This window comes from Labrus mixtus, chromosome 22 (genome assembly GCF_963584025.1).
Source record: "Labrus mixtus chromosome 22, fLabMix1.1, whole genome shotgun sequence".
In the NCBI taxonomy this organism is placed as follows: Eukaryota; Metazoa; Chordata; class Actinopteri; order Labriformes; family Labridae; genus Labrus; species Labrus mixtus.
The window spans coordinates 12,611,757-12,637,447 of NC_083633.1; the positions used below are offsets into that span (position 1 = coordinate 12,611,757).

The following is a 25,691-nucleotide window of genomic DNA, read 5'->3' on the forward strand; positions in this document are numbered from 1 at the left end:
AATGAATAAATAAGAAGTTAGCAACTATGTCGAATCTGCTATTCCGTCCAATTAAGATTCAGCACTACCGCTGAAAAAAGGATTAACTGTTATTAAACACTCTTCTGATGCAAAAGGGTTGAAATATTTAGAAGTTACCTTTTATGTTATTCGTCAGGGTTAGATTATGATGCCTCTGTGTCATCAAACATAGATTAGCATCAGTTAGCGGCTGCTGATGACACCGTGCATCAACAGGAAATGGAAACAAGTCTTGTGTGTCTCTCTCTTTGGTTGCACTCTCTCAGGATCATGTCTCGCTCCGAAAGAAAGGGATAAGGGGGGGGTGTTGTGTTTTTTTCAGTGCAGCAAAATTTACAGCCTGCACACATGCATTTACACGCACTAGTAGTAATTGTATGCGTGTGTGTGTGTTGGTGAATGCTGACTGTGTATGATCCAACAAAAACATCACCCTCCCCTTGTGCAGCCTCAGAATGCAAAGACGTACTTCGACATCGCCCAAGGATTTGTTAATTAGCTCGCCGACATCTGTCCTCTTAATGCAAGATGGGATGAGAATACAAAAAAAATTACGCCCCTCGACTGATTACCACCTATGCGCGACAGCACCCATAACAACAGATGTCAGCCACCCTCCACCCCCACCTCTGTAGCTACGAGGTAAAAAATACAAAAAGACATATATTTTATGTGATCTTTCTTTAATTGATGTTAGCATGTTGTTGAATTATGCATGCCCTGCTTCAGGAGAGGACTGTACAGCAATCATTTGTGTGTGTATGTGTGTGTTTGGGACGAGTATCTACTTTGAAACTCATAGCCTGCTTGTAATGTCCTCTACAGGCCAAAGGGAATTGATGAAATGATAACTTCTGCTCTTACAGAATGATTATAGCTGTGATTAAGTTGTACGGGACAGACCCAATGGGAGATGAAACGGAGGGCAAAATGGCGAGGATTTCTCTGTATATATTTCTCTGCTGGAAGCTTTGGGTGCATGGAGCTCGATGGTGGTTTCCCCCCAGACATTGACAAATGGAGTAATTACATTTATGTGAGTGTGTAGGATTGATTCATCAACCAACGCCTGCTACCAAGAGCTTCTGATTTAATTGGGGAGCTGGTGACACATGCATCTTCTTGCGATAACAGATCACTTTTTATCAAAATGAAATTACCCTCCCCCTCCTCCATTCCACTTTCAGAATTCAATGCCACCCTGAGTTGATGATGTACAATGTGTTGTATGTTAAATTATATACAAAAACCACGACTCATAATTCACAGATGGTGATGAATTTAATTTGGTTTCTCCACAATAATCCCTTCAGGGCAAATTAATACAATTTAGGTTTGTAATGTATAGAGAAAACTCAGAGTAAGTTACAGACAGTTGTGAACCGATCCTTTAATCTTCCTGCTTAAATCGACTATGAATAATTCAGTGGTGGTTATCTAAAATCTTTTCAAATTCTAATCTGTCATATTCACAATGTCTTGTATATCATGTCTCTGACTGAACTGAAACTATGCAGATTGTGTCTTTTTGCAAATTTAAATGACAATATAATTATATAATTCTGGTTTAATGCCTGGGTTGAGTCAGCGTTTCTTCATACATCTCCCAAACAGATCAGAATATCTGGATAAAAGTGTGTCCTTTTGAAAAATGGCACCAAGCTCAACCAATAAAACACTTATTTGAATATATTACAAGATGATATAGTGCATGTAAGAAACTAGAGCCCGACCGATTAATCGACAGGCCGATACTAACGGCCGATATTAGCTTATCAAGTGACTATCGGTATCGGCTAAATTTATCGCAGATATGTGCCGATATTACTCGATTTATTCACCTGTCAAAAAGCTAGAGTTTCCCTGTATTACACTAGTAGTTCTCTTTTACCAGCAGAGTGTGCTGTAGGGATTACAACAAGCATTATCACTCTCCACAGTGTCAAATGGTGATGCACGTACATGCACAGTTACTTTCCAGTTCAGTGACCATCTTGTCTTCTTTATACTGTATATCTTTTCCACAAGTGTTTGAGAACTGCATTTGAGGGATAAGCGCAATAAATGTGAATTTCTATATCTATCGATCTATCTCTAAAGATCAATCATACATCAAAGAAAGATATCGGCCAATATCCGATTTTTTTCTCTTCCTAATATCGGTATCGGCCCCAAAATCTCATATCGGTCAAGCCCTATAAAAAACTGGTAGCGTGAAATAAAAATAAACCAACATGTTGGATTTTTTTGTATCTGAATTTAGCACTCCTAACATAAGCCTTATTTTGATGCATGCTCTGAAATGAAATAGGAATATTGCCAGCAGTAATGTGAGTGGTAGGTAACACAAATGGTAATACCCAGCAGTATAATTTACAACAGAGTGCATTTGCATATATTTCCCTGATTGTGTCACATGCTCATCACATATATTGTTGCCTATAGGGTCCCTGTTGAGGAGTCGTAATGAGCTCTTCAACCCTGAAGAAGCAGGCATGACATGCATGTTCTGCTGTCACTGTGACAATGGAAGAGTTTATCGCTGCCAAAGGCTTGGGGGAGGGGGGGAGGGAGGGAGGGGAAGAAAGAGAGAGTGTGAGCAGGATGAGCCGTGGAGATTGGGGAGGGAGGATGAACTGTATACAAAGACAGATTGAGATAGCGAGAGAACATGAGAGGAATAAAAAATCTCCAGCATACCATGCATGCATAACTGAGGCGGCGTGTTTCGGCATGTCGAGGAGTATCAGCTGGAATTACACTGCTGCAGCTCACTGAGCACTTTCAGGCAACAGTTCCCGCTGTAGCGCTTGCAGCAGTCCTAACCTTCTGTCTTACCCCTCTTTCACACTCCTCTTCTGGCTGTCGCTCGGATTCTATTCTTGAAAATTGTACATCTCTTCTAGTGTCAGTAAGACAACAAGTGTAGAAAGGGATCAACTTCACCCTTTTACGTGCCAGTGCCCCCTGAGGTGACGATCAACACAATGCTTGTGCATGGACAAATCACAAACACAGCCCAGAGAAATCATTTCTTACTGGGGAGTTTGAGTGTTATGGTGCCCCTCTTTTAACAGACCCTTAATTGTACCAAATGCCCAACATGCCAGGTTTCAGGAGTATACAGCATGCACACCCTTTTAAGTGGGAAGGGTATCTTAAAGGGACGAGTTGAGCAGCAAACAATTTAGTACCCACCCTCTGAAAAGTATTAGTTGTAGCCTTGATGCAACAGAGTGGTATGACATGAACTGTGACTTTACATCCATCAAACACCTGTTGTTCACAGGTTTGTCTGTTTCCAGGTATGGGCTATCTATTAGGAATGGAAAATTGTGACTGGAAATCAGCTCAACCAATGTGAAGATATTGTTGTTAAAGACAAGTACATTGTCTTGCCAGCATTTTTTTGCACATAGGTGTCAAGGAGTAAACAGTAAGTAAGTTCTAAGTGAGTGAGAGCTGAGTTAGCTAAAGTTAGCTTGAGTTAGCTAAAGTTATTTTCACTGTCTACTTAATTGATAATCTTTAACAATTTGAGCTGCAGAACATAGGTAGGTTACATAAATAGGCTACTGACTGACTTATCTTACCGTCCGCAATCATGCCTCTGGTATGGTAAAAAAAAAGTCAACACACATAAACTACAGAAAGTCAAACGGTCTCATCAAAATCTGCAGTCTTCCTGGAACAGACTAAAAAGCGCAGAGCTACTGTCTGATACTGTACATGATCAAATCCGGCAAGGCCCAAACCCCTGAAGCTGTATCTTCTTTATCCTTTTTCATTCAGTGGCATACAGGGAGCATTTCAGTATACGTGAAATGTCAAGGGCAGCAGGTAGAGGACTGGAGTCAAGTCAAAGTCAGTTTATGGGTTTTCAGTGCCGCTAGCTGGACTAAAGTCGGTCACATAGTACTAGAGTGAGATGATGTCACTTTTTAAGGTTGTAATGCTTGTGTGATGCTGCTGCAACATAGCAAATATCAAATATGTTCTTACTAAATATGTGGCTGAGTAATGCCTTTCTAAAAAAAGTGAATTCAAGCTCCCTCTCAGGTTGAGGCACAGAGCCCAGCACCTTTTTTTTTTTGAGTGGCCACTCCAAGCGCTACTAGTTGAAAATCTTTCAACTATTCAGAGGGGAGCTGTTGATGTCACCAGAGCTTGATGTCACCTTTTCTACCAGAAAAACATATACTAGATCAGTCATAGCTGGCAGTGTCACAACTCACCGTATGCCCCCTGCCGTGGCCCCACCAACCTTCTGGAGAAGTAATTCAAATTGTCCTTCGGTAAGCCTGAAATAGGACTGGAACTAGGCTTCATCTAACAGCAACTCCTTGACAAGGCAATATTATTCCCAGTATTTTTGGACCGTGATAGTGGGGCCGTCTTTATTACAAAGCTCCTCCCCCAGGCAAAGCAGGAGGGCAAGCGTCCTCTGTGATGCTCAAGAAAAAACATGATCTCAAATATAAAACACAGTAAAAAAGCAACAGAGTCATACAGAAGCCATCGCCAAGAGACCTTTTGTTATAGACACACGTGCAGCGTGTTTATGTTCAGTCCACAGCAGCTTCATCCAAGCACACCCGAGCGCACAGCCAGCACTTTTAAGCCTGTAAAAAAAAAATTGCCAGGTGGCCAACTTTCTACAGAAGAAGTGAGGAGATAAAATGTTAACATTTATGTGCCCAGGGTCCTGTTAAGGTTTCATTATCATACAAGAATACATTTCAATTATTTAACTGCATTGTATTATTAATTTATGTATGCAGTGATACATATGAGTGATCCAAATTGGTGACATGTGTTGCTTATGACTCCATATGTGCGTCTAGAAGTATTGAGGTTACTGGCTGGTTCACAGGCACCGAAGTTGTTTCTTCTCCATTAAAGAGGAAACCTTCCTCGTCCTCTGGGCTATGCAGGGTCTCAAATCACATCTTTACAGTATATCTCTTTTGCCCTCTACAACAGCAGCTACAAATCAGTTTGTTTCCGCATCCCAAAATGGTTGTTGAAGCGGCAACAAGCGGCAGTAGAAGATAAATGAGGGCGAGCACATTGTTATTTCCATATCAATCACGGATCGTGTCAGGAGCTTTGGGAGAAAGAGATGGAAAGAAATGGCAGAATGAAAGAAACTCAGAAAGAGAGAGAAAGAATGCATGAAAGTGGATGCTTTTGTTGTTATGAACTTCTATGGCTTTTATGTAAAGGAGTGCTTTTCTAATAGTGGGCCAGGTAATGCACCTTGTGGCACTAAGCCAAGAGCAAACTGAATAAATGACCAGCTGACTGACTGACTGGCCATCTTTCCTAATACTTGAAATGGTTTCAATCCTGACCATCCCTGCCATGAGTGCAAACAGAGTGCAGCTGTCATTTAGGCAATAAATGTCCAGCAGATTTATCTTCCTGAAACATTAACATTGAATCCCGGCTGTCAGCTTGTATGTCATCGGACCTTGATGCGGAGGTGGTGCAGCTGACAAGCTAGCGGAAGGGGAGAGAAGAACAGATGAAAGGATTGTGAGAGGGAATGAGGGAGGCCCTCAAGGCCCCCATAACAAGTTCTTGAGAGTTGAGCTGGTGAAACTTTATGCTGGTTTTATCTTATCTTTAGTGCAGGAGTCGTTGGAGGACACCAGACAATTGATTGAACAGAGTTGACTTCAGCACAATTTCCTGCTTGTGGCGACATGAATCAACCAGACCATGGATCCCTATATTCTGCAGCTTAACTACCTCTCAGGTCTCCCACTGTGACAAATGGCTTCTGTCTCTTCTAATGTAATATTTGTTTCTACTTCTGAGAGCCTCTCGGCTACTCCACAGCGAGTCAGTCTGCCGACTGCTTCATTGTATTAGCTGACTTTATTCCCTGTCCGACTGTCAATTGGTGGACTGTCTGAGTGTTCTCGTCTGTCTGTCTTTTGTCTCATTGCCTGCGTGGTTCTTTTTATTTTTTATCCTCTCAAGCTCTTTCTGCTGCTCCCTCGTCAACCCCTTTCTCCATCTCGCACTCACCGTTTCTCTACCTCCCTCGTGCTATCTGTCTGTCTCTCTTCCCCTGTCCTCCACCTCCCTCCTCCTCCCCCTTGTGTTCTCTCTCCACTTTACCACCACGTCTTTGCTCCAGATGCTAGCTGTCTCAGCTCTGTGGGCCGCGTCTCAGTGATGGGCCCCTCTAGGAATTCAAAGCACCATTCTGGCATTTTCTTCCAAGCAATTGCTTTTTGCAGTAATAAAGGGGGAAGTAGCTTTAGCATCTCCCTCTGAATGGGCTTACTGGCCCTAGGCGAAACAAGCACAAGTGTACATCTATGAATCCTCTTGAGGCGGGAGCACACCGCAAGACTTTGTCCAGATTCCGCCCCAATTAAGCCATCCCCCGCAATTTACAGGAATGCTTTCAAAAAATTACCATTAATCACTTTTTTATTGTCACAGGCCCCAACTGAAGCTCATGAAACTTAACTTCTGTGTTTGTACTTACCAATCAGCATATAAAAGTGCATGCCATGATAGTAATAATAATAATAATAACTTTGTAGCACCTTTTAAAAACACAGGTTTACAAAGTGCTTTGACAAACAGCAAAAACAAGAACAAAGCAAACTAACCCAAACACAGAAGAACATAAACAACAGTAAGAACATAACAGACGCAAAATACTAAGAATAATTAAATACAATTCAACAGAAAAGAACCCAAAGTGCACGATACTCAACAGACATATATAACCCGACCATCACAAGAACCATCATAAGAACCCAGGAAACACAAGAACCCAACAACACGAGCTGAGACCAAGAGGAACCAAAGATTTAAAAATATGTAAGAAACTAAAAGAGATAAAAGCAAATAAAAAGATAACAGCAATAAGAAGGTAAGAGCAGTAAAAGAAATAGAAACAAGTGGTTAAAGGATCAAAAAACCCAAAACTATAATATTAATAAAAATAAAAAGTAAATATAAATATGAAACATAAATAGACAAAGTAAGTAAGATAAGAAATTACCAAGTTAAAACACAAGAGGAGATTAAGATATGAGCATAAATACGAGATAAGACCATAAATAAAAGAACAGTAAGAAGTAAAAGAAGATAAAAATAGTCAAACCAGTAAGAAAAGACATTAAGAAGACGACATCACATATGATGACACCAAATCTGCCAAATCTGCCATAAACAAACAATGCCTTTCTTTTATTGTAACCTGTTGAGCCTCCCAGGCAGACCTCTAATCACAAAATGGTATGTAAACACTATAAATGCTGTTGTTATGGCAATTAAAGTCACATTGACAACAAATTAATTCACCATGAGAAACGCAACATTTAAGGTGCAATTATGCATGGAGGTAGATATGGTGATAATTTGCCCGACTGCAAAAATCCAAACACTTCACAGTTTGTTTTCACATTAAGTAAATGTCACGGCGTATTAGCATGCTATTGAGGCATCCATGTTCTCTTTCATAGGGCTGGTGAATTAAACGTGGAGGTAGAGACGACGTTAAAAAAAAACAAAAAAAAAACAGTTACAGGAAGGGGAAAACGAAAAACTGCAGTGGAGGGTTTCTGAGGAGGAAAATAGAATCAATGAGACAGAAAAAGTGGCTTTAATGCGACTTTAACTGCATCTCAATGTAAACAAGTGCACCAACTGTTGTAGCCGTTAACTGTGCTGAGGCTATGGAGCAGCTGTTTCACTATAGATGTAGCTGTAGTAGCAAAAATCACAAAGACAGGCATGATGCTGACTTGTCTGAATTAAAATAGCTGAAAGGAAAATAGATGATCCTCACATGTCAACAGTATCTTGACATGAAATGTATGTGCATAGGATTGCCACGACGTGTGTACACTTTGCATTTCTTTTATTGAACTATTTTTTATTTGTTTGTTTACCTAAATCAATAGTTTTAACAAGGGACAGGCAGACACACAGTCTTAACATTGAAATGAGAAGCACTGAGCTTGTAATTGATTGCATACCTGCAGTTATAAGTGTTAGGGGTATTAGGCTTGTAAAGTAAAAGGCCAGGATTCATTGATTTAGTCGGAGGCTGCAGAGAACAATCTCCAATGTATTTCTAAATAATTGTCTTTGACTTCTATGTTTTGATGCAAATAGAAAATTTACTTTTTAGTTTTGAGAATGTACAGGAGCTTTTTAATTCCAGTTAAACTGGTTGATATCTGAATAAGGGCCTGAACCTGGTAAATAATCGCTTTGAGCTAAAGGCTAATGCTACTTTGCACCTGTCTGTAATTGATAAGGTTTGCCATAGTTTATCTAGCTAGCATACGAATAATTGATAATTATGTAAGCAGCTTGGCACATAACCCAAATTGTCAAAATACAAATATATATTAAAAGGACGTGTTATGCTGAATCAGCATTTTCACAGAACAAATTCTTGTTTTTTTTTCATTTCAGAACAGTTCTGTTGTGCTTGTGTTTTGTATTTTTTAACTGGCTTAAACTTAATGGTATTTTACTTCCTGTTTAAATAAAAAAAAAACTGCTTTTATTTTGAAAGTAAACATTGAAATTTCAGTAGATTTAAGGTTACAAAATTAACTTAACCACAGAAAGTGGAACTTGTTACGCTTCAAAAAGTGAATGAAAATAGCTAAAGGGATGGTAAAAAAAAACCCAAAGTGTAACGTTTCATGTCACATGGTGGATATCACTTTTGACCAGTCTTCTGAGCTGTTGGGGAGTTTAAAAAAAAAATGGAATGAGCCATTTAGAGGCACAGTGGTGTTGTAAAGAAAGAAAGAAAGAAAGACCCTGGTTTTATGTTCTTGCCTTTTCACAGTCCAAGTGTGGAAACATCAACACATTCTGAACTGGTTGACGGATGCCCTTTGTTTCACAGAGAGTGCCTTGGGCAGTTTTCATATGCCTTAAGATCTCTATCAATAGGCATTCCCTAATTCTAAAATTCTCTATTCACCCATCGCCAGACAACAGAAAGCAGCAACGAGTTGAAGTGAGTGCAGGCTGCAAAGAAAGCACACCGCCTGTGGCCATTCTGCCATCTCCCATTCAATGTCAATGGGTCCCTGCACACACTGAAAAAGATCCCATTGCTGCTTAATATTTAATACGTCACAAAACTCTTTTAATATTCCTTCCCTGTCTTACAAAACTGGACGCATTCAATTTGTGACAAGTTCACTGTGTGACAACATCCCCCCCCCCTCCTTTCAAATCATTCATCATGGGCTTTTAATTTTGCAAAGCCATCCTCTAAAATGCTGTTCAAATATGTATGCAGACTCTGGTCCCATTTCTGGGGGTCCGTAATGTGCCTCTTTTTTTTTCTTTCCTTGTGGAAAACTCAACAGGTTGACTCCCTTTATGAATTTACGTCCCCGGGCCATCAGCAGCCGTTTCTGTTGTTTCCTGATAGTGGCGTTCCTCTCTGTGTCCCTCCCTGCTGAGGAAGACGCTCGAGGCTATGCTGAAAATAAGATAAGATATTCAAAAATGTCCACGCGCTCACCCACAAGTTCTTGCTTTTTTTTTTCTTTTTTTCTTTTGAGGTCAGTCGAGTCCCATTCTGTCGGCGGGTGAGTCAGACATCTCCAAAAGTGTGTGTGTGTGTGTGTGTTTGTGTTCACGTGAACTGATTCAAGCCTCATCATATCACCACCTACGTGTGATCATGTGTTTTGAACTCCTGTGGGTGACAAGGTGACATCACACCATCTTTTCTCCACGGATGCCCCCAAGCTAGTGTTTCCAGCGCAGTCGACATTCCATCGATTCAGACGCAAGAAGAACAGCAAGTCATAAACAAACAGGCGGAAAGGAAACACATGAGGTTTTTGCTGAGAAAAGGGGGGGGGGTGATCTGATGGGAATGTCTCTGAGCAGCAGGGGAGAGCTTTTTGTCCCTGACAGCAGCGGAATGTGTGTTCATGCATGTGAATACCCGACCTTTCTGCGGTCTTTAAATCTGTACCCTTGCCGTGTGATCATCATGCATGTGCAAATAGGTCGTGGGTGTTTGCATTTTTTTCTGTATGACCCTGGACTTTGTGAATCTATGTAATCTCTGCTTTGATGAATATCTTTAATGTATGTGTTTGGCCCTCAGTGCTAGGATCTGTCTGTTCACGTAGAGGCACAGAAGATTACATTGAGGGCTCAGATGAGTCAGCAATCACCACACGCTTAAAGAAAGACACACTATCTTTACTTCTTCCTACACCTCTTCCTTTCCCCTTTCCCCTTCCTTGCGTGTTACTCTATCTTCCCTGATCTCCTCCTCTTTCCCTCTGCTTGCAGATCAGACCAGGACCACAAGCAGTGGCTCCATTCCTTAGCTCTCCAAAGCTCAGATTAGCATACTGATTAGCTAGCCTTGTGGCTCTATCTTCCCTTGAGCTCACATGCAGGGCTACAGCCTTGTGAATACATAATGGCACCATCTGCAAACATGGCCGACAACTTCCAGTGGAGGGAGCTAGTGCACACAAGGCAATGCTTTTATTTTAATTATTTTCTTCTTTTTTTAAAATGTAATAATTGGGCATTGAAGCATTCTCATGAGATTAGAGTTTCCAACCACTATGAGCAGTTAAATTGTTGAGCTGATGCAATATTTATTTGACGCGACTCTCTTTGTCTCGGCTTTATGTTTCCTTTCTGATTTATTACAGTTTCTTCCGCCTCGCACTCCGTCCTTCTCCACCTCCGAAGAGCTTCTCTTTCCTTAACTCGTCTCCTAATCTTTTTTCTATCTTCCCCTCTTTCCTCTCTTCTTCAATCCTTCCTCTCTATTCCCTTCCTCCTTCTTGCCTCCTCACTTCCATCTCGACACTTCTCCTTTTTTTATTTTCTTATCGAGGCATTAGTGAGGATATCAGGCCACCCCCTGCTCTCACCTCCTGTAATGCCTCCACTTCCATCCCTCCCTCCACCACTTTCCTCTCTCTCTCTCTCCCTCTCCCTCTCTCTCCTTTTCGATCGCTCCCACTCAGAAGGGCCCTGAATGAGGACGGCAGATTGTGTGAAGTTGGATGTTGATTCTAGGTGACAGGCACCATATTAGTCATAGCCATAATCACAGAGCCCCCAACACACACTCACACACTGATGTGCTCCAAAACACAGCAGCACTGCAAAGCAGAATTGCCGATGGTTCAAACGTGAATAGTTCATGCCATGCATGTAGATATCTGGCAAACAAAGGCCCATATGCGCTCATGTACGCTCTACACTACTTTTGTCATTCCCACTCACTCTCATTTATACACTATAGGTGATGCTAAGCAAGTATCCTTATCAGCTAATACATTAACACTCATTCACACACTGAAGGATATGCCCGCAAAAGCATTTAAGGGTGTATTGCGCAAAGGAAATGCAGCCTATGATCCTATATGTCAGTCACAGTCACCAAAAATTCATACTGAATTATTTTGTTCCTAACACAAACTATCTGCTTACAACTCCAGTCTATTAATACAGAGTTTAGCCTAGAGACTGACCAATATGGGATTTTTTTTGGGGTCGATACCGACAAAGAAATTCAGATTCCGATATCGGCCGATATCTTTCTTAGATCTATGTTGGATCTGTAGAGATAGATATATACACATTTATTGCATTGATCCCTCAAATGTATATATCAAACACTTGTGGAAAAGATATACAGTATAACAAAGACAAGATGGTCACTGAACTGGAAAGTAATTGTGCATTTACGTGCGTCACAGCTTGACACTCTGGGGAGTGATAATGCTTCTTGTAATCCATATAGCGCCCTCTGTTAGTGAAACAGAACTGCTTCTGTAATACAACAAATCTCTAATGAAATGATATTTGACTGGTGAATAAATCTAGTAATAGCGGCACATATCTGTGATAAAATTAGCCAAAACTGTTAATCACTGAATATGCTACTATCGGCCTATGTCATCGGCCGGCCGATAAATCAGTCGCACTCTAGTAAAGACAACATAGACAGGTAGACTCTGTAGATTCAGTAAAAAGATAAAATAAAGACACTGTTTACATTCAGGGCCATTTCTTGGCAATTGTGTGCATATATGTATACTGTATGCAGACCTTTTTTGATGCCTCAAACTCAATGTTCAATTGAGTGTATATGAGTGATCTCCATTTGTATTGCTGAATTAAAAAAAACACATTAGAATACATACACTTCACTATGATTAGTTTAAAAATGTAAAGATTAATTTAATGATATTGTAAGTAGCAATGCAGTGAAATGATGTAGAACTGCTACAGACAATCAATTAGTGGATCATTAAAACAAATCAACTATTTGACATCTTTTTCAAAAACAGACAGTTGGTTACATCACCTTGAAACCTAGAAAATGTTTCATCGTCATTGGCAAACTATTTTGGCATTTCTGGGCGTAAATTTCTAGACTTGAAATGACTGTGCTTTTAAAAAGAAAAAAATCAAAGCAATTCTGAAGGAGACGAGAAAAGAGCAGGTCAGCAGTGGAACGGGGGAGAGGACAAGAGATGCAAGTGAGGATAAAATTCTGCGGTGAGAGCATGGACCTGAGCTAGAATAACACATAATAACATGAAGTGGAAGCAGACCTTTTTTTTTTTTTTTTTAGAAGATAGAGCCTAACATAATAGGATGTGAGAGAAGTGGTAACAGGCAGGAGAAAAAAAGTGCTACAAAGAGAATGAGAAGACGGAAAAAAATGAACACCAGAACTCAGGTAAAATAAAAATGTACCGGAGCGAAAACGAACTAGAACAGGAAGCTGAACCGGGACAATGAAGGACAAAGAATAAAGCAGAGGTGAGTGTGAGATAAATATAAAAAAGGACAAAACAGAAAGACGGCACAAATGAGCAAGGTCAAATACAATGGATGTAGAAATTAAAAAAGACAAGCTAAATGAGAAAGCAGAAAATGTCTCTGAGCCGAATGTTCAGAGGACTTATCATTGAAAAGAACACAAGCGAAGAGAAAACAAAAGCTTCAAGGGAAAAAAAAAAGAAAAGAAAGAGGAGCCAAGAAGAAAAAGTCAAAGGGCTCTCCAGTTCAATATATAAATATCAGGAGTTCACAATTGTTCTTTCATTTTGCTACAGTTATGATATTACTCTCCAAGAATGAGAGTGATTTCAGCCTTAGTATGAGAAGAATAGCATGTCAAAGTAAAGGGACCAAACAATTCTGTGCAGTATTGGGTGAAGAGAAAAGAAAAACCTCAAGAAATCAAAGAATCCCGTATTGCTCCGGTTATTAAGTTCCAGAAGGCGTGAGGTGCGTTTGTGGTAGGAGGTCGAGGTCCTTGGGGGGCTCAAAGAATGCTGACTGAAACAAGCATCTAAGCACCATTGATTGGACACAAGTAGAAGATCAATGGACATGGCCGAAGGCGCCATAAAAGAAGAGAAAGACCCCCACGATCCAGAAGCTTTCCGTCATACAAACCAAACGCCCCTCAGCCCCGCCATTGATTAACCTGAGGCCTGTGTGATTACAAAGCAAACTCAATCTGCTGTCCGATAAAGCAAGAAATGAGAACGCTAAGAACAAATTTGGAAAATTTTCAAGAGTTTCTAGATTACATTCTGGGAGACAGGATGTTAATATTGATCATTAGCACGGCTTGAAATGAAAGAAAGGGCTTTGCACATAGCCCCCGTTTTCTTTTCTTTCTTTTTTTACACACAGCAGACTGGAGCACAGTGTGCCAGCTGCATTTCTAAAGGGTATAAGCGAGTCAGATGTCGTTGAAGACAGAGAGACCAAGTGAGACAATATCAAAGGTGCTAAGGCACAAGAAATGAAAAGGCACTCTATGCCAGGGAAAAATGTCTGTGAGAAAGCTGGATCGTGGGCAGTGTTAGTGTGTATGTGTGTAAGCTTGCATACATTTGCCCAGTAAGAGACTCTCAGGAAATAGCCAGAAGTCTTATTGTTTCATCTCTTTCATAATTGAAAAAGTCTGTTTTTTTAAACAGCATGATCGTGCCTGTAATTTCCTCATATCTTCTTAGATGAGCGCTTAGTCCAGAGACAATAAGTCTGATGCATGGCTGTTTGACCTCAGGAAGTCAGTCTGACAGTTACACATCCTGAAGACAGATATGTGTGTGTGTGTGCATGAGAGAGAGAGGAGAGAGAGGATTAAAGGGAGTCACAGGAGACTTAACGAGGCCTCTGGGACACTTGAGTTCAACCTCCTGTTACAAGAAAGTGTTTCCACCGGACCATAAAAGCGTTTTCTTTTTCTCTAAGCTCTATCTGAGTGTACTCATGCCTGTCTCTGTTTGAATGACATAGAGCAAAAGAGACTACGTGGGTTTTGGTTGTTTGTGTGTGCAGGCAGCTATGAGTGCCATGCGTCTTTCTCAATTACTGCGAAGGGAAAGGGGACAAATGACACGTTGGCAGCTTGTATAATCGATGCGCTCATAACGTTAGTCAATAGAAGTCTGATAATTACGTTGTCAATGCATAGCCTACATGACACGGTCACCCGCTGCGCACAAGCCGATATGTGCCTTCAAAAAAAAAAAAAAAAACCGAGTGCATGGACTTACCGCAGTAGAGAACCAGCAGCGCTGTCAGAAGCACCACAGCCCAGAAAGTTGACGACATTCTCGGCCAGCGGCTGGCATCTTTGCGTCTTGGCAACCTTGACACTGAAGCCATTGAACGAACAGAGCACTTATTCTCCGGATGGGGGGGGGGGGGGGAATTAAAAAAAAAGCAAAGATAGAGGGCTGATCTCACAATCCAGCTCGGATTCTCTCAATGCTCATATCTCCGCGTGTAATCCTACAGAAAGACATGTCAAGATCGAGCAACTGATGGAAAAGCAGTGGTATATGCTCCTTCGGATTTCTTGTGCGCAAAAGAAAAGGTCACATCTTCCTCAGGAATCCCCACTTGGGAAACAAAGCAGTGCCTTTATATCTGTTTAGATAAACAAGTTAGTGGACGTCCTTTTTAGTTATCCCAAAGTGTGTTCAACACCACAGATTTCGTCCTGAATTTCAGTATACTGAAGAGCGGTGCGCGGGTACCTGCGCTGAGTTACTGCTCCAAGTGTTCAATCATCTATACCGCAGCGTCGTAAAGCCTCCTTTCACCTGTGGTAGCTTTCCCCGATTTTTCTTCAGCCTCACACTGGTAGCATAGCCAGCCGGGTTGAAAAATAGACAGGGTCCGATTAAATCCGAGGAGTAAACGCCTGGATGGGTGGAGAAGAGTCGGTCGTAAAAGGGTGAAAAAAAAAAAAGTCCTTTCGGCTCTCAGTTTGGGCGCGAGGTAGATGAAGCTCCCAGCATGCTTTCAGGAGGAAACGAAGGAAGGAGAATGGATGGGACGAGAGAGAGAGAGACTGAGGGAGAAATGAGCGAACCGAAAAGTGCGCACTGTGCGACTCCCAAGTGATTTTGTGGAAAGTGAAATATTCAGTTAATCGATATTGCGTCGGTAATTTGCCACTTGAGGTCGCGGTTTACAGTAATTTCACAGTAGCTCTCTGCTGTACACAGAATGAATCACTCTGCATCAATATATCAGTCTGAAACACTGCTCGTAATGTATGAAATGTGCATCTATTTTTAAATCCGTCTGGATTTGCTAGAAAGGTTTACATTTTCCTCAGCAATGCATCATCTAGCTTATTGTGTATTATGCTTTGTTGGATTTTGCAGCCATTGTAGTTTGACAATTTTGGAATGCGTGTCTCCCTTCTAAGTGCATATATCACAACAAAAGGAATACACATTATGTAAATCATTTTTTATATTGAATGCAAAGATTAAAAACTTTTTTTTTTACAATTTTTTTTTTTTTACATTTTTGAATGTCTTCTTAATCTTTACTTCTCATCTATAATTCTAATTGCTGAGACTATTTTACAGAAAATATAGCTCTCTCTATTATTGGACTATAAGGAACACATTGATAAAAACAAGAATAAGAATTTATCTGAAAGCTTTAGTTATGTTTTTACGGATTTAACAAAAATCACATGTGCCACAATGTAGGATGAAAATGAGGCATTATAGGTAGACTAACCAAACAGTAAAAAGAAGTTGTGAAATAAAGCGCTCATATATTTTAAAGCTACAACGCACATGTCTCTGATTAAGACTCATCATTACTTTTTGAGTCATTATGGACAAGGGCTACTGTTAATGTGCTTTACTTAATGCAGCACATCTTTTATATTTACATGTTAACCACTATGACCTATAGCAGCTGCAGCGCATTGTTCAGTTGTCGAGTCTGCAACTTCACTTTTTGGTTCACAGTAACAAAAATGAAAATAAAAAGTTCACAATGCACTTCCTGCTCAGCCCCAAACGGCCCAGTTAGCAGCTAGTTTGTGAACATATGGGAACATTCGACTGCCAAAGAGCTAAGTGTTTTCATCAAGAGCTGGTGGAGACCAAGAACAGAGCTTAAAAGGAGTGAATTTCTGTCTTACATGCACAAGTTTGCCAGAAACTACACACCTACTGTATATGCCGTGTTGCCTTTGATGACCCTAGAGTAAAAGTAAAAAAAAAAAAAATAGTGTTTGCAAACGAGTTTTCCATACTGACTTAATAAATTAAAAATAAAGATGTGCTAATTAATCCCACAATGTGGTCACACTCTGTTATTGAGACATGCGACACACATTGATGCCTTGCTCAAAGGTACCCCGGCACTGCTCCAGCTACCACACCAATTTCCAGTTTTGGTCTACACCGGGACTTGAGCCGGCAACCCTCCGGTTCCCAACCCAAGTCCCTGCAGACAGAGCTACTGCCGCCCCTATAGTATAACTTCTCTCTGCTGCCTCCAAGTGGAGAATAATCCCTTTTGCAGGTTTTTGTGAAGTTATTATTTTCTAATTGTATTAAAAGGTTGTTGACTTGTAATGGAGTAAATTTGCATTGCTCTACTTCCCTTTATCTTGTCTCTGTCTCTGTGCCTGTTTCACTGAGCACAATAGAGATTAGGTACCATGGACAGCGCCGGTGACTAAAAGCCCAATAGACAGTGCAGTAAGCGATACATTTTCAGCACCATGGACAGCACTAGTCACAGCCCATATAGACAGTACAAAAGAGAAATGGTACCACAGACAGCACCAGGGCCTGATCCCCAGCACCATGGACAGCGCCACTGAGAGCTGCTCCTGTCAAGCTGGAGCTGGCTCTGTGTGCTGGCAGCGAGACTCTGGAGGCTTCTGTGCGTTCACCTCAACACACCCCGCCATGCATACTAAACCCCAAAGTCTATGTGCCCACACTATTTTGTGGTCCTCAGGGGAACAAATAACCACGACTAACTCAATATTCAAGCCAGAATATTTTGCTCTTTTATTCTGGAGTTGAAAGAGGTGGTCTTACAGCTGGGATAACTCATCCAACAAGTTCCTTTATAGCGATTCCAAGTTACCCCTGCTAAGCCTTGCTGTAGTAATGTGCACTAGACTGGTGCTCTTGTAAATCAGACGGTAACCACAGTGGGTGTACTAAAATAGTGTATTGCTGTTTGTGTCTCAGTCAGTCCTTAAAACACTCCTAATCGACATGTTATTGCTTTTTTCCGTCACTTTAGTGAGTAACTCTGGACATTTTACCTTTTTTTCTTTTGAAAAAAAAAGTACCCCCAGTTGTCATGTCTTTATTCTGCCTTCATTTGTTGTCTGCATTTCCATGTTACAGAATATATTCAAAAGCAATGGAGACAATGAAGACAGTCAGTAACAGCCCCTGTGGGAGAGATGTTTCATTGAAAACCAATTATTCAAACAGTTTTTATGTATTTAGCATCAATTTACAACAAAAGTTATCTCACTTTATAAAAACACCAGGACTAGATCACACTCTTTGTTATATTATTAACACAGACCCAACACAAATTCACTATGAGCAAAGACTTGGCAACAGTGGCAAGGAAATACCTATTTTAAAGGTCACATATTATCCTCCTTTTCAACAAGTTTAAATGAGCCTCAGAGCTCCCCAAAATATGTCTATGAAGTTTCTATCTTATAATCCACTCTGATCCTGTATTTGATCATGCCTATGAACTCCTCTATTTTAGCCCTGCTCAGAACAGACTGTTTCTGTGTCTGTAGCTTTAAAAGCAAGCAAGCTGTTCTTGACCACGGCCTTCTCTGGAATGGATGTGGCTCAGGTTTTCTCGAACGGTGCCTTATTGTTTATGGTGTAAAGGCAGACTCAGAGGGCAGAAAAAACACCTAGATGCGGGAGTGTCACCCACCTGGGGGAGGGGTTACTGCCCTTTGTGATGTCATGAAGGGAAAATCTCCAAACAGCCTGTTTGAGCACACAAGATATATGATACAGGTTAGAAGAAATACGGTAAAACTTCAAACAAAAGCCCCTCCCTATTTAAGACCCTGTCCCTTTTACTAGCCTGGTGTTGCAGCCCAAATAAAGGCAGGTCTTAATTAGAAGCCTCTATGCATTGAGTGTTGAAATAGTTAGCGGGTCAAAAATAAGGAGGAAAAGCAGCAAGACACAAAAAAACAAAGAAGAACGTCATGTGTCCATTAAAGACAATTAAATGCTAGTTTGAGTGACAGGAGGGACGGGGAACATTCTGCTGCTTGTGCTGGCTCTTGAGGTGGAACATTTTTTTGAAACTATGAAAAACAAACAAAAAAATGTCATCTGTCATGCCAAACGTTTAATGCTGTAACACATGCTGGAGATATTGTGATGTGTTTACACAGCACTTGTTAGTGATTATATGAACAGGGGTCTCTCTCTCCCCCATCTTTCCTGTGCATGGGTCTCAGTTTGAAAAGTAATGAAAGAACCGTCTCGTATTGACGCCTGTCCCAAATAAAGTCAGGGTCATTTCATAGACTGACGTAAATAAAACGTTGGGCTTTTAGTTGAAGTTTTACGGTAATTCACTGTAGTTCAGGAAGAACAGTATATACTGTACAGCAAAGCTAGAGCCTCCTTTCTACACATACAGATACAGAAGCACACAAAGCTACACACACACACTGAATCAGAAACGTTCTTTAAATGCAAATGATATAATTAAGCCCATATACTCAGGGTTTCTCTGTCTGTCTCAGCCACACAATAACAAAAGCGAACATTTTCTTACTGCTAGGATGTAATCGGTAAGCTGTGGCCTACATATGTGATCCCCCTCCGTCACTTTTACGTAACATTTCTAAAACTCCAAACAGAATGAAGCACACAAAGCATAGGAAGACTGAGTTTGGATATTTCTATTTTGGAGTACTGTTTTCCCTTTAGAGTCTTCAAAGTTGAACAAAAGATACGGGCTGAGGCACTTTTTTTTTATTGTTGGCTGTGCAGTGTAATAAAAAATCCTTTTCCCCTCTCAACATGAATCAACATTGTGACATTGGTTCTATTGACTCTCTGTGTTCACTGGTGCTCAGCACTGAGGTCTGGCTTCTGTTGGAGTTGTAAATGGAGATGTCAGATATCTGTGGAGTTTTAAACAGTGTGTTAGAATGTAGATGAGGTCGACAAGAGAAACATCCATAAGCTGCTGCTATGTGCAACAGCTCTGAAGAATCAGGTAAACATATTACTTTGGAAAACGCACGATCCCCATCTGAGCGGCAAGCTCGAGCACGACTTCTGTAGCAGAGACAAGACAAAGGAAAGCTGTTTGTGAAGCAGTGAAAAATAACTGTAACTAATAAAGAGCAGAGATAAGCAAGGAATGAAGGGAGCTCCATTGTTGTTGTTGTTTGGAAACAACTGGTTTCCAAAAGGTTATTTTCAAGCCTGAATATAGTATCACTCCCTTTATTTTTTTTTTAAATTTATAAACAGAGCATTGCCAAAAAATAATAATCAGTCAAGCTCAGAAATCCCAAATGTTTTCAGTCAGATAACTACTGTCCCTTAAGTCACAGAAAAACAGCATCATGGGAAAAACAAGATTTCCTGTGTTTGATTCCTTTCAGGCTTTCCTCATTTATTTACATATGTTTGTATAAACATCAAAATGTTTTCAAAGATTTGCAATTGTAAGGGGATTAAATACAATGGCATTGAGAGAAGTATATAAAATGGGAGATTTCAAAATAAGAGACGTCATGTCCTCCCCAATTGTTAGTGAGGAGCCGCTGATCGGTTAATTGGGCGCAGCTGGTCAGGACGCGGGATGACCTCTGTGGGTAAGCTCGTTTCGTTGTGTAAGTTTAGCATAGTGCGCATGTGAATAAATGATTAGCAACAGTAGTCACCATAATCATGTTTGATTTTACAAAATGTTTTACAACAAAAACCTTCCTAAAACAAAAGCAGAGTGGTGAAGGAAGAAATTGACACATTTGTGTAAATATTTGTCTAAATATACAAAACAATGTGATGGAATGTCCTGAGAAACGGCACCAAGTGTAGGTAACTCACTGCGTTCTATTTTAAATAGTTAAATATAGGTGTCCCCTTTGTACTCTGGATGGTAGGGAGGACTTCAATTGGGCTTGTCTCAGAAATGTAGCATCTCAAACTGATCATACTCCATTCTTCATGTGTCATCATTGAGACCAACACAGTTTCAGCAGATGGCTGTTCAACATCAGTCTGGTTCTGCCTGTTCAAAGGAACTTTTTCCTTGCCGCTGTTACTTTGCTAAATGTTGCTAAGCTGCGCTCATGGTGGATGAATGTTGGGTCTTTGTAAAAGTTATAACAAAGAATATGGTCTAGACCTGCTCTTTAGTAAAGTGTCTTGAGATAATAAATGAATTGGGGTTATACAAATATAGATTGCTAGAATGATTGGTTGGTTGACTATGTCAGAAGCCATTAGGCTTGACTGATTAAATTAACCGGCAGCAGTCTTATACATTTTTGTTTTTTTTACCATTGGCTACATTTGTGATTCTTGGTTTTATGACATGCAACAGTGAGTCTGTACCAGGTGTTTTATTTATAAAAACACCAACCTCAATCAGTCTTCTTGACGCGCTCATACAGTAGCTACATCAAAAACAAGCATGACAAGCTGCCCTTCAACGCTTCTGAAACACATTTTTCATGGAACCACAATAATTGAGTAGATTTCCCTGAGATACCCAGTAGCACCACCAGTTGCACTATCCAGTGTGGCTGTGCACTCTAAGATGTCCAGCTTACTTACATAGAATTAACTTCAAATCGTTTTAGCCCAGGATTTCAAAGATGAAACTACAGAATGCATATATGCTCATAAATCTCCCTATTAAAAATGTTAATGGATGTGAGCAGAAGGTCGGCTGCATTTGGTGCGTCCAATGTCTACAACATGTTCAAACATGAATTAATCCATGAGGTCTCAGGGAAGGGATGTGTTTTAGCCAAAGTTCCTGGCTAGTAAGTAGTAGATTTTTATTTATTTTGTACAAAAAAAGAATGAGGGCTGGCATGTTAAATAACTTATCATCTAGCATGAGCCTATAGCAGCAGCCGTTCAGTAATAGAAAACCTGATGGGGAGCTTCTTTTGCTCCCTGCACTGCACTGAGCTTCTCAGTGTGGGAGCTTCTGAGGCCTGACCTTTCTCTGTGCTTCTTCCCTTTGATCCGTCCAGACACAAACTACTTCTTCTTTTATTGGGCCACCGAGGAGGGCTTTGAACTTAGCTTGCAGCTCAGTGATTTAAAGCGAACAAAGTCTTCTTATTGGTGCCACAGCAGGCTCTCTCTTACTGTCATGGATTAAGAGAAAGAAGACACCAGAAGCCTTTTCAGCTTCGTGTATATCTGGGAGACGGTACTGCAGCACTGAGAGGACAGGAGGAATAGATCTCAGACTTAAGACTGGAGCTGAACAGCAAGTTAATTGCTATGCTGATAACACGTCAGCATAAAAGTAATATTTCAATTTTGGCCCCGGGCATCAAAAAATATCTTATAATTATGGGATTCAAGGAAATATTATCTGGATGATATAAGAGCGTCAGAGTACAGATAATTTGTCATTGGCTTTTTTATATAACAAGCTTCTTCTGTTTGTTGAAGTAGAAAAAAATGAAACTAATGAAGTAAAACAATGCTAGATTTGCCCTTCATCCCATTTCTCCTTCAACAAAAGTACGAGTCAAGACTGTACAAGACTGTACAGCTGTGCTTAAATTACAGTAAATAATATGGCAGCGTGCTAATGTGATCACATAGACAATGCTAACATGCCTGTGTGAATGCTTCACTCATGCAATGTGAGCAGAGTGGAAAAATCAGTGGAGAAAAAATAACATGCCATAGTGCAACATGTGTGTTTCTGCATTCTTCTTAGATGGTGAGCCCAATCCCAGCGCCTCACTCAGATCTCAGATCTTCACTCAGCAGAAGAAGAAAAAAACATTTTATTGTGAGCGAGCAGTTGTTTGATTTTTTGATTTATTTGTCGTGATATTGTTGGGCTCTTTTAGCCTTTATTGTATAGGACAGCTGAAGAGAGACAGGAAATGTTGAGGAGAGAGAGGGTGATGGCACGCAGCAAAGGGCCATGGTCGGATTCTAACCCACGTCCGTTGTGGCGAGGACTACAGTCCCTGTACTGTACAGTACATGGGGCATGTGACATAACAGTTAGGCTATTGGGAGCCCCTATTATGCCATGTTTTTATTGTTTCAGAGTAAAGTCTGTTTTTATCTAAAGCGTATACAGTGTGTTTGAAACATAAGCTGGTGTCATATATATTTGTACCATTCTGCGTTGCTGTCTGATGCATGCAGTTGGCTCACGAGGCCAAATACCATAATTCAATTTTTCCATTCAGTGCTCAATATCCAGCTCCAATCTGTGAAAAACAGACCATTTATTATGCCTGTCGAATTATTCATCACGGTGTTTATGAAACATCATTTTGTCAAATCTTTAATCTCATGTTAACGTTTTCTGTCATATGGCCATAACCCAAATGGCGCAGACAGAACATCCAGCATGACACAATGTGATGTGATGATGATGATATGATGTAATTATCCGCTCTACTAATGGAGATGTGTGACTACAATCAGAGTATGTTCCATTCCAGGACCTTCTGCTGACATCTCTGATTAACTGAGATCCCGCAGGGAATGGGCACATGCAATAAATAAATGCATGTGCACGTGTGGTGGTGTTCCTGAATCTTCGCCCACATGTGGAAAATAATCCATATTCCATTTTTTTTTTTTCACAACAGATGATGATAATGGCAGTGATGATTACAGGCATAAGATAAATGTCTTGACCCTCATTGCTGCGTGATCTTGCATCACATCTGAGATGACCAGAGTGCAACTCCTTGCAGCATGGGTTTTATTCTGCAGCGAATTAACAGCCGTTTGACTAATGGGAACAGAGCTAAGGGATATATGCCTTCCAGCAGCAGGGTAGAATGCTGATCCCAGGTAAACAACATGGTTGGAACAGAGTAACCCACCTGTTCCCCAGACTGATCTCTCTGCTGTCGTTTACAAATGGATAACAGGTGGATTCGCTTGTGTTGCCACCTGGCTTGGCACTTTTCCCAAAATCCAAGAAAAAATTAAGTAGAGAAGACGAACGCCATACAGACCAATTTGTAAAAAAAAAAAAAAAGGGGTTTATAAGTTCATAAAATGTCTCTGTCCAACGGTGAAATATAAATCTGCATAATTTAGGCTTTTGAATGAATTAAAACACATAAGTGATTGAGCTTTACAGGTGCCGGTAGATTGATTTTGTTACCTGAGGGCAGAGCCAACCAAGCTGTTTGTCCATGTTTCCATTCTTTTGCTGAGCCAAGCTAGCAGTCAGCTGTTGAAGCTTCGTAAAAGGGATAGACTGTTTACCAACGTAATGTGCACATTTGTACATTTCGTAAAACTCTGTGGTCCCAATTCGCTCAAAATGTGTGGCTCAGAGACGGAGCGAATCATCTGCATAATGGAAGATGGGAAATTTGAGCCCTCTAGTTTCAATGTTGAAGAGTCCTTTAGTAAGACACTGTGGCCACATCACACTGAAGGCAGATTGGAACCCTTAAATGGCAGCCTCTGCTATCACTGTGTGAATGTTTGTGTAAATTGGTGAATGTGGTACTTAGTGTTAAGAGCATTGAGACATCAGGAATAGAAAAGGATACATGGAGTTTAGTTACCCTTCATTTTATCAAGTGTTTATAAGTTGACGCCACACTTAATCAAATGGCATTTAGGTGGTAGGAATCCAATCATCTGACTCATGATATTAATCAAATAAGCCAATACTCCAAAATGTTGAACTTCTTAAAACCTTCAAATTGCTAAAAGCAAATGCAGATGGATATCAACATTATTTTGGTGTAGTGTTACAAAACCAAAGACATTGCTCTTTTTCGGCTCAGTATTTTTCTCTTGCTAAACCCTGAGGAAACACAATTAGATTTTATCTGAAGATGATGACTTCATCTCATCACATTCAGCGCATATTTAGTCGTCTACACTCAGCTTGTTAGAGGTTGATTATTGCTGTTGGTAAAAGAGTTTGGGGATTTGTATCTGCCAGAAGAACACAACAAACTGGATTCTATATACGTTGAATCCTTGTTGATAATGTCGCTTTGTGCTTCACATTTGTTCTCCTTAACGATTCAAGTCTTCTTTCCAACCAACAGTTGAAATACAAGAACGCTCAAATGCTGTTTGCCCTACACGGCAAAGATTCACTGATCTTGAGCAGACACATCATGCATCCAATGACTCCATGTTTGCTCTGGGCTGTTTCTCTGTCACCTGCCTCTGACCCCATATCATGTTGGATTATCACCATAGTAATGACTTGGCTGCCCCAGATTTAGCCTCCTTTTTTCATCTTTGCTTTCTATTCTCATGCTTTGACTAATGCTAATTCTATGACATGGAAATTAGAAGCATTTCATTTTTTTTTTTCATAGAAATTCACTTTGGCACACTGTATAGCATTCAGACCATTCAGCTTGATTAACTTTTCCTTTTCCAATCACATATGTGTCTTTATAGCTGTCACCAATCTCAATGTGTCCCCTTCCGCCCAATCCCTGCGAAGAAGGATTTCACATGGCATCAGCCGCAGCCGGGCGCCGCAGGTAGCCTATTTAACATAGATTGTTCAAGAAATGTAATTGAATGGCTTCCACTCAGAAATCATGTTGGAAATCATTTTGCGCCGCTTTGTTGTGAGTATCGCTCTATTCATGGCAGATGAAAGAGGTTTTATTATCCCATTATGAGGGCCTATGTTGCAGTGACGTGATGGCGAGGGTTCCCTCTCAGTGCAATGTTTTATGGGCGGGGGTCTTTTTAATAGGATCCCGACAATGACAATTATCCTCAGGCAATTCTCTTTCTTGTGAACGAGGTCCCATTAATTGCATTTACAGACTCTGGAATGAAGTATGGCGAATGCTTTAAGTCAACGACTCCCAAACTAATTTGCATGGTAATGAATATATATGTCTCTGTGAATCTGAAATGATCCCATATGAGCCTTTTTGGAAGCAACGCAATGTAATACTTGAAAACAGCAGTCTGGGAACAGGGGGTGAGCATGAAGGAAGGCTCTAATCAAAGCCTTTGTGTGTACATTTCCTGTGGTTTAAATATGCCAGGCACAGTCTAAAGCCTGTAAAAGGGCCATTTATAGAAAGGAAACTGTGGCTCCTATAGAAGCTTAACTGACAGGCATTG

General features: G+C 40.5%; 1 protein-coding gene across 2 annotated transcripts in view; it reads right to left on the reverse strand.

The window, feature by feature from the left end:
* Positions 1-15,450, reverse strand: part of tafa5a (TAFA chemokine like family member 5a) — a 152,208-nt gene extending 136,758 nt beyond the window's left edge. For both annotated transcript variants that reach the window (XM_061030062.1, XM_061030061.1), the window contains exon 1: positions 14,601-15,450. In XM_061030062.1, coding sequence (XP_060886045.1) covers positions 14,601-14,712 — 112 coding nt within the window. In that variant the 5' untranslated portion in view covers positions 14,713-15,450. The remainder of the gene's footprint in view (positions 1-14,600) is intronic.
* Positions 15,451-25,691: the final 10,241 nt, after the last annotated feature.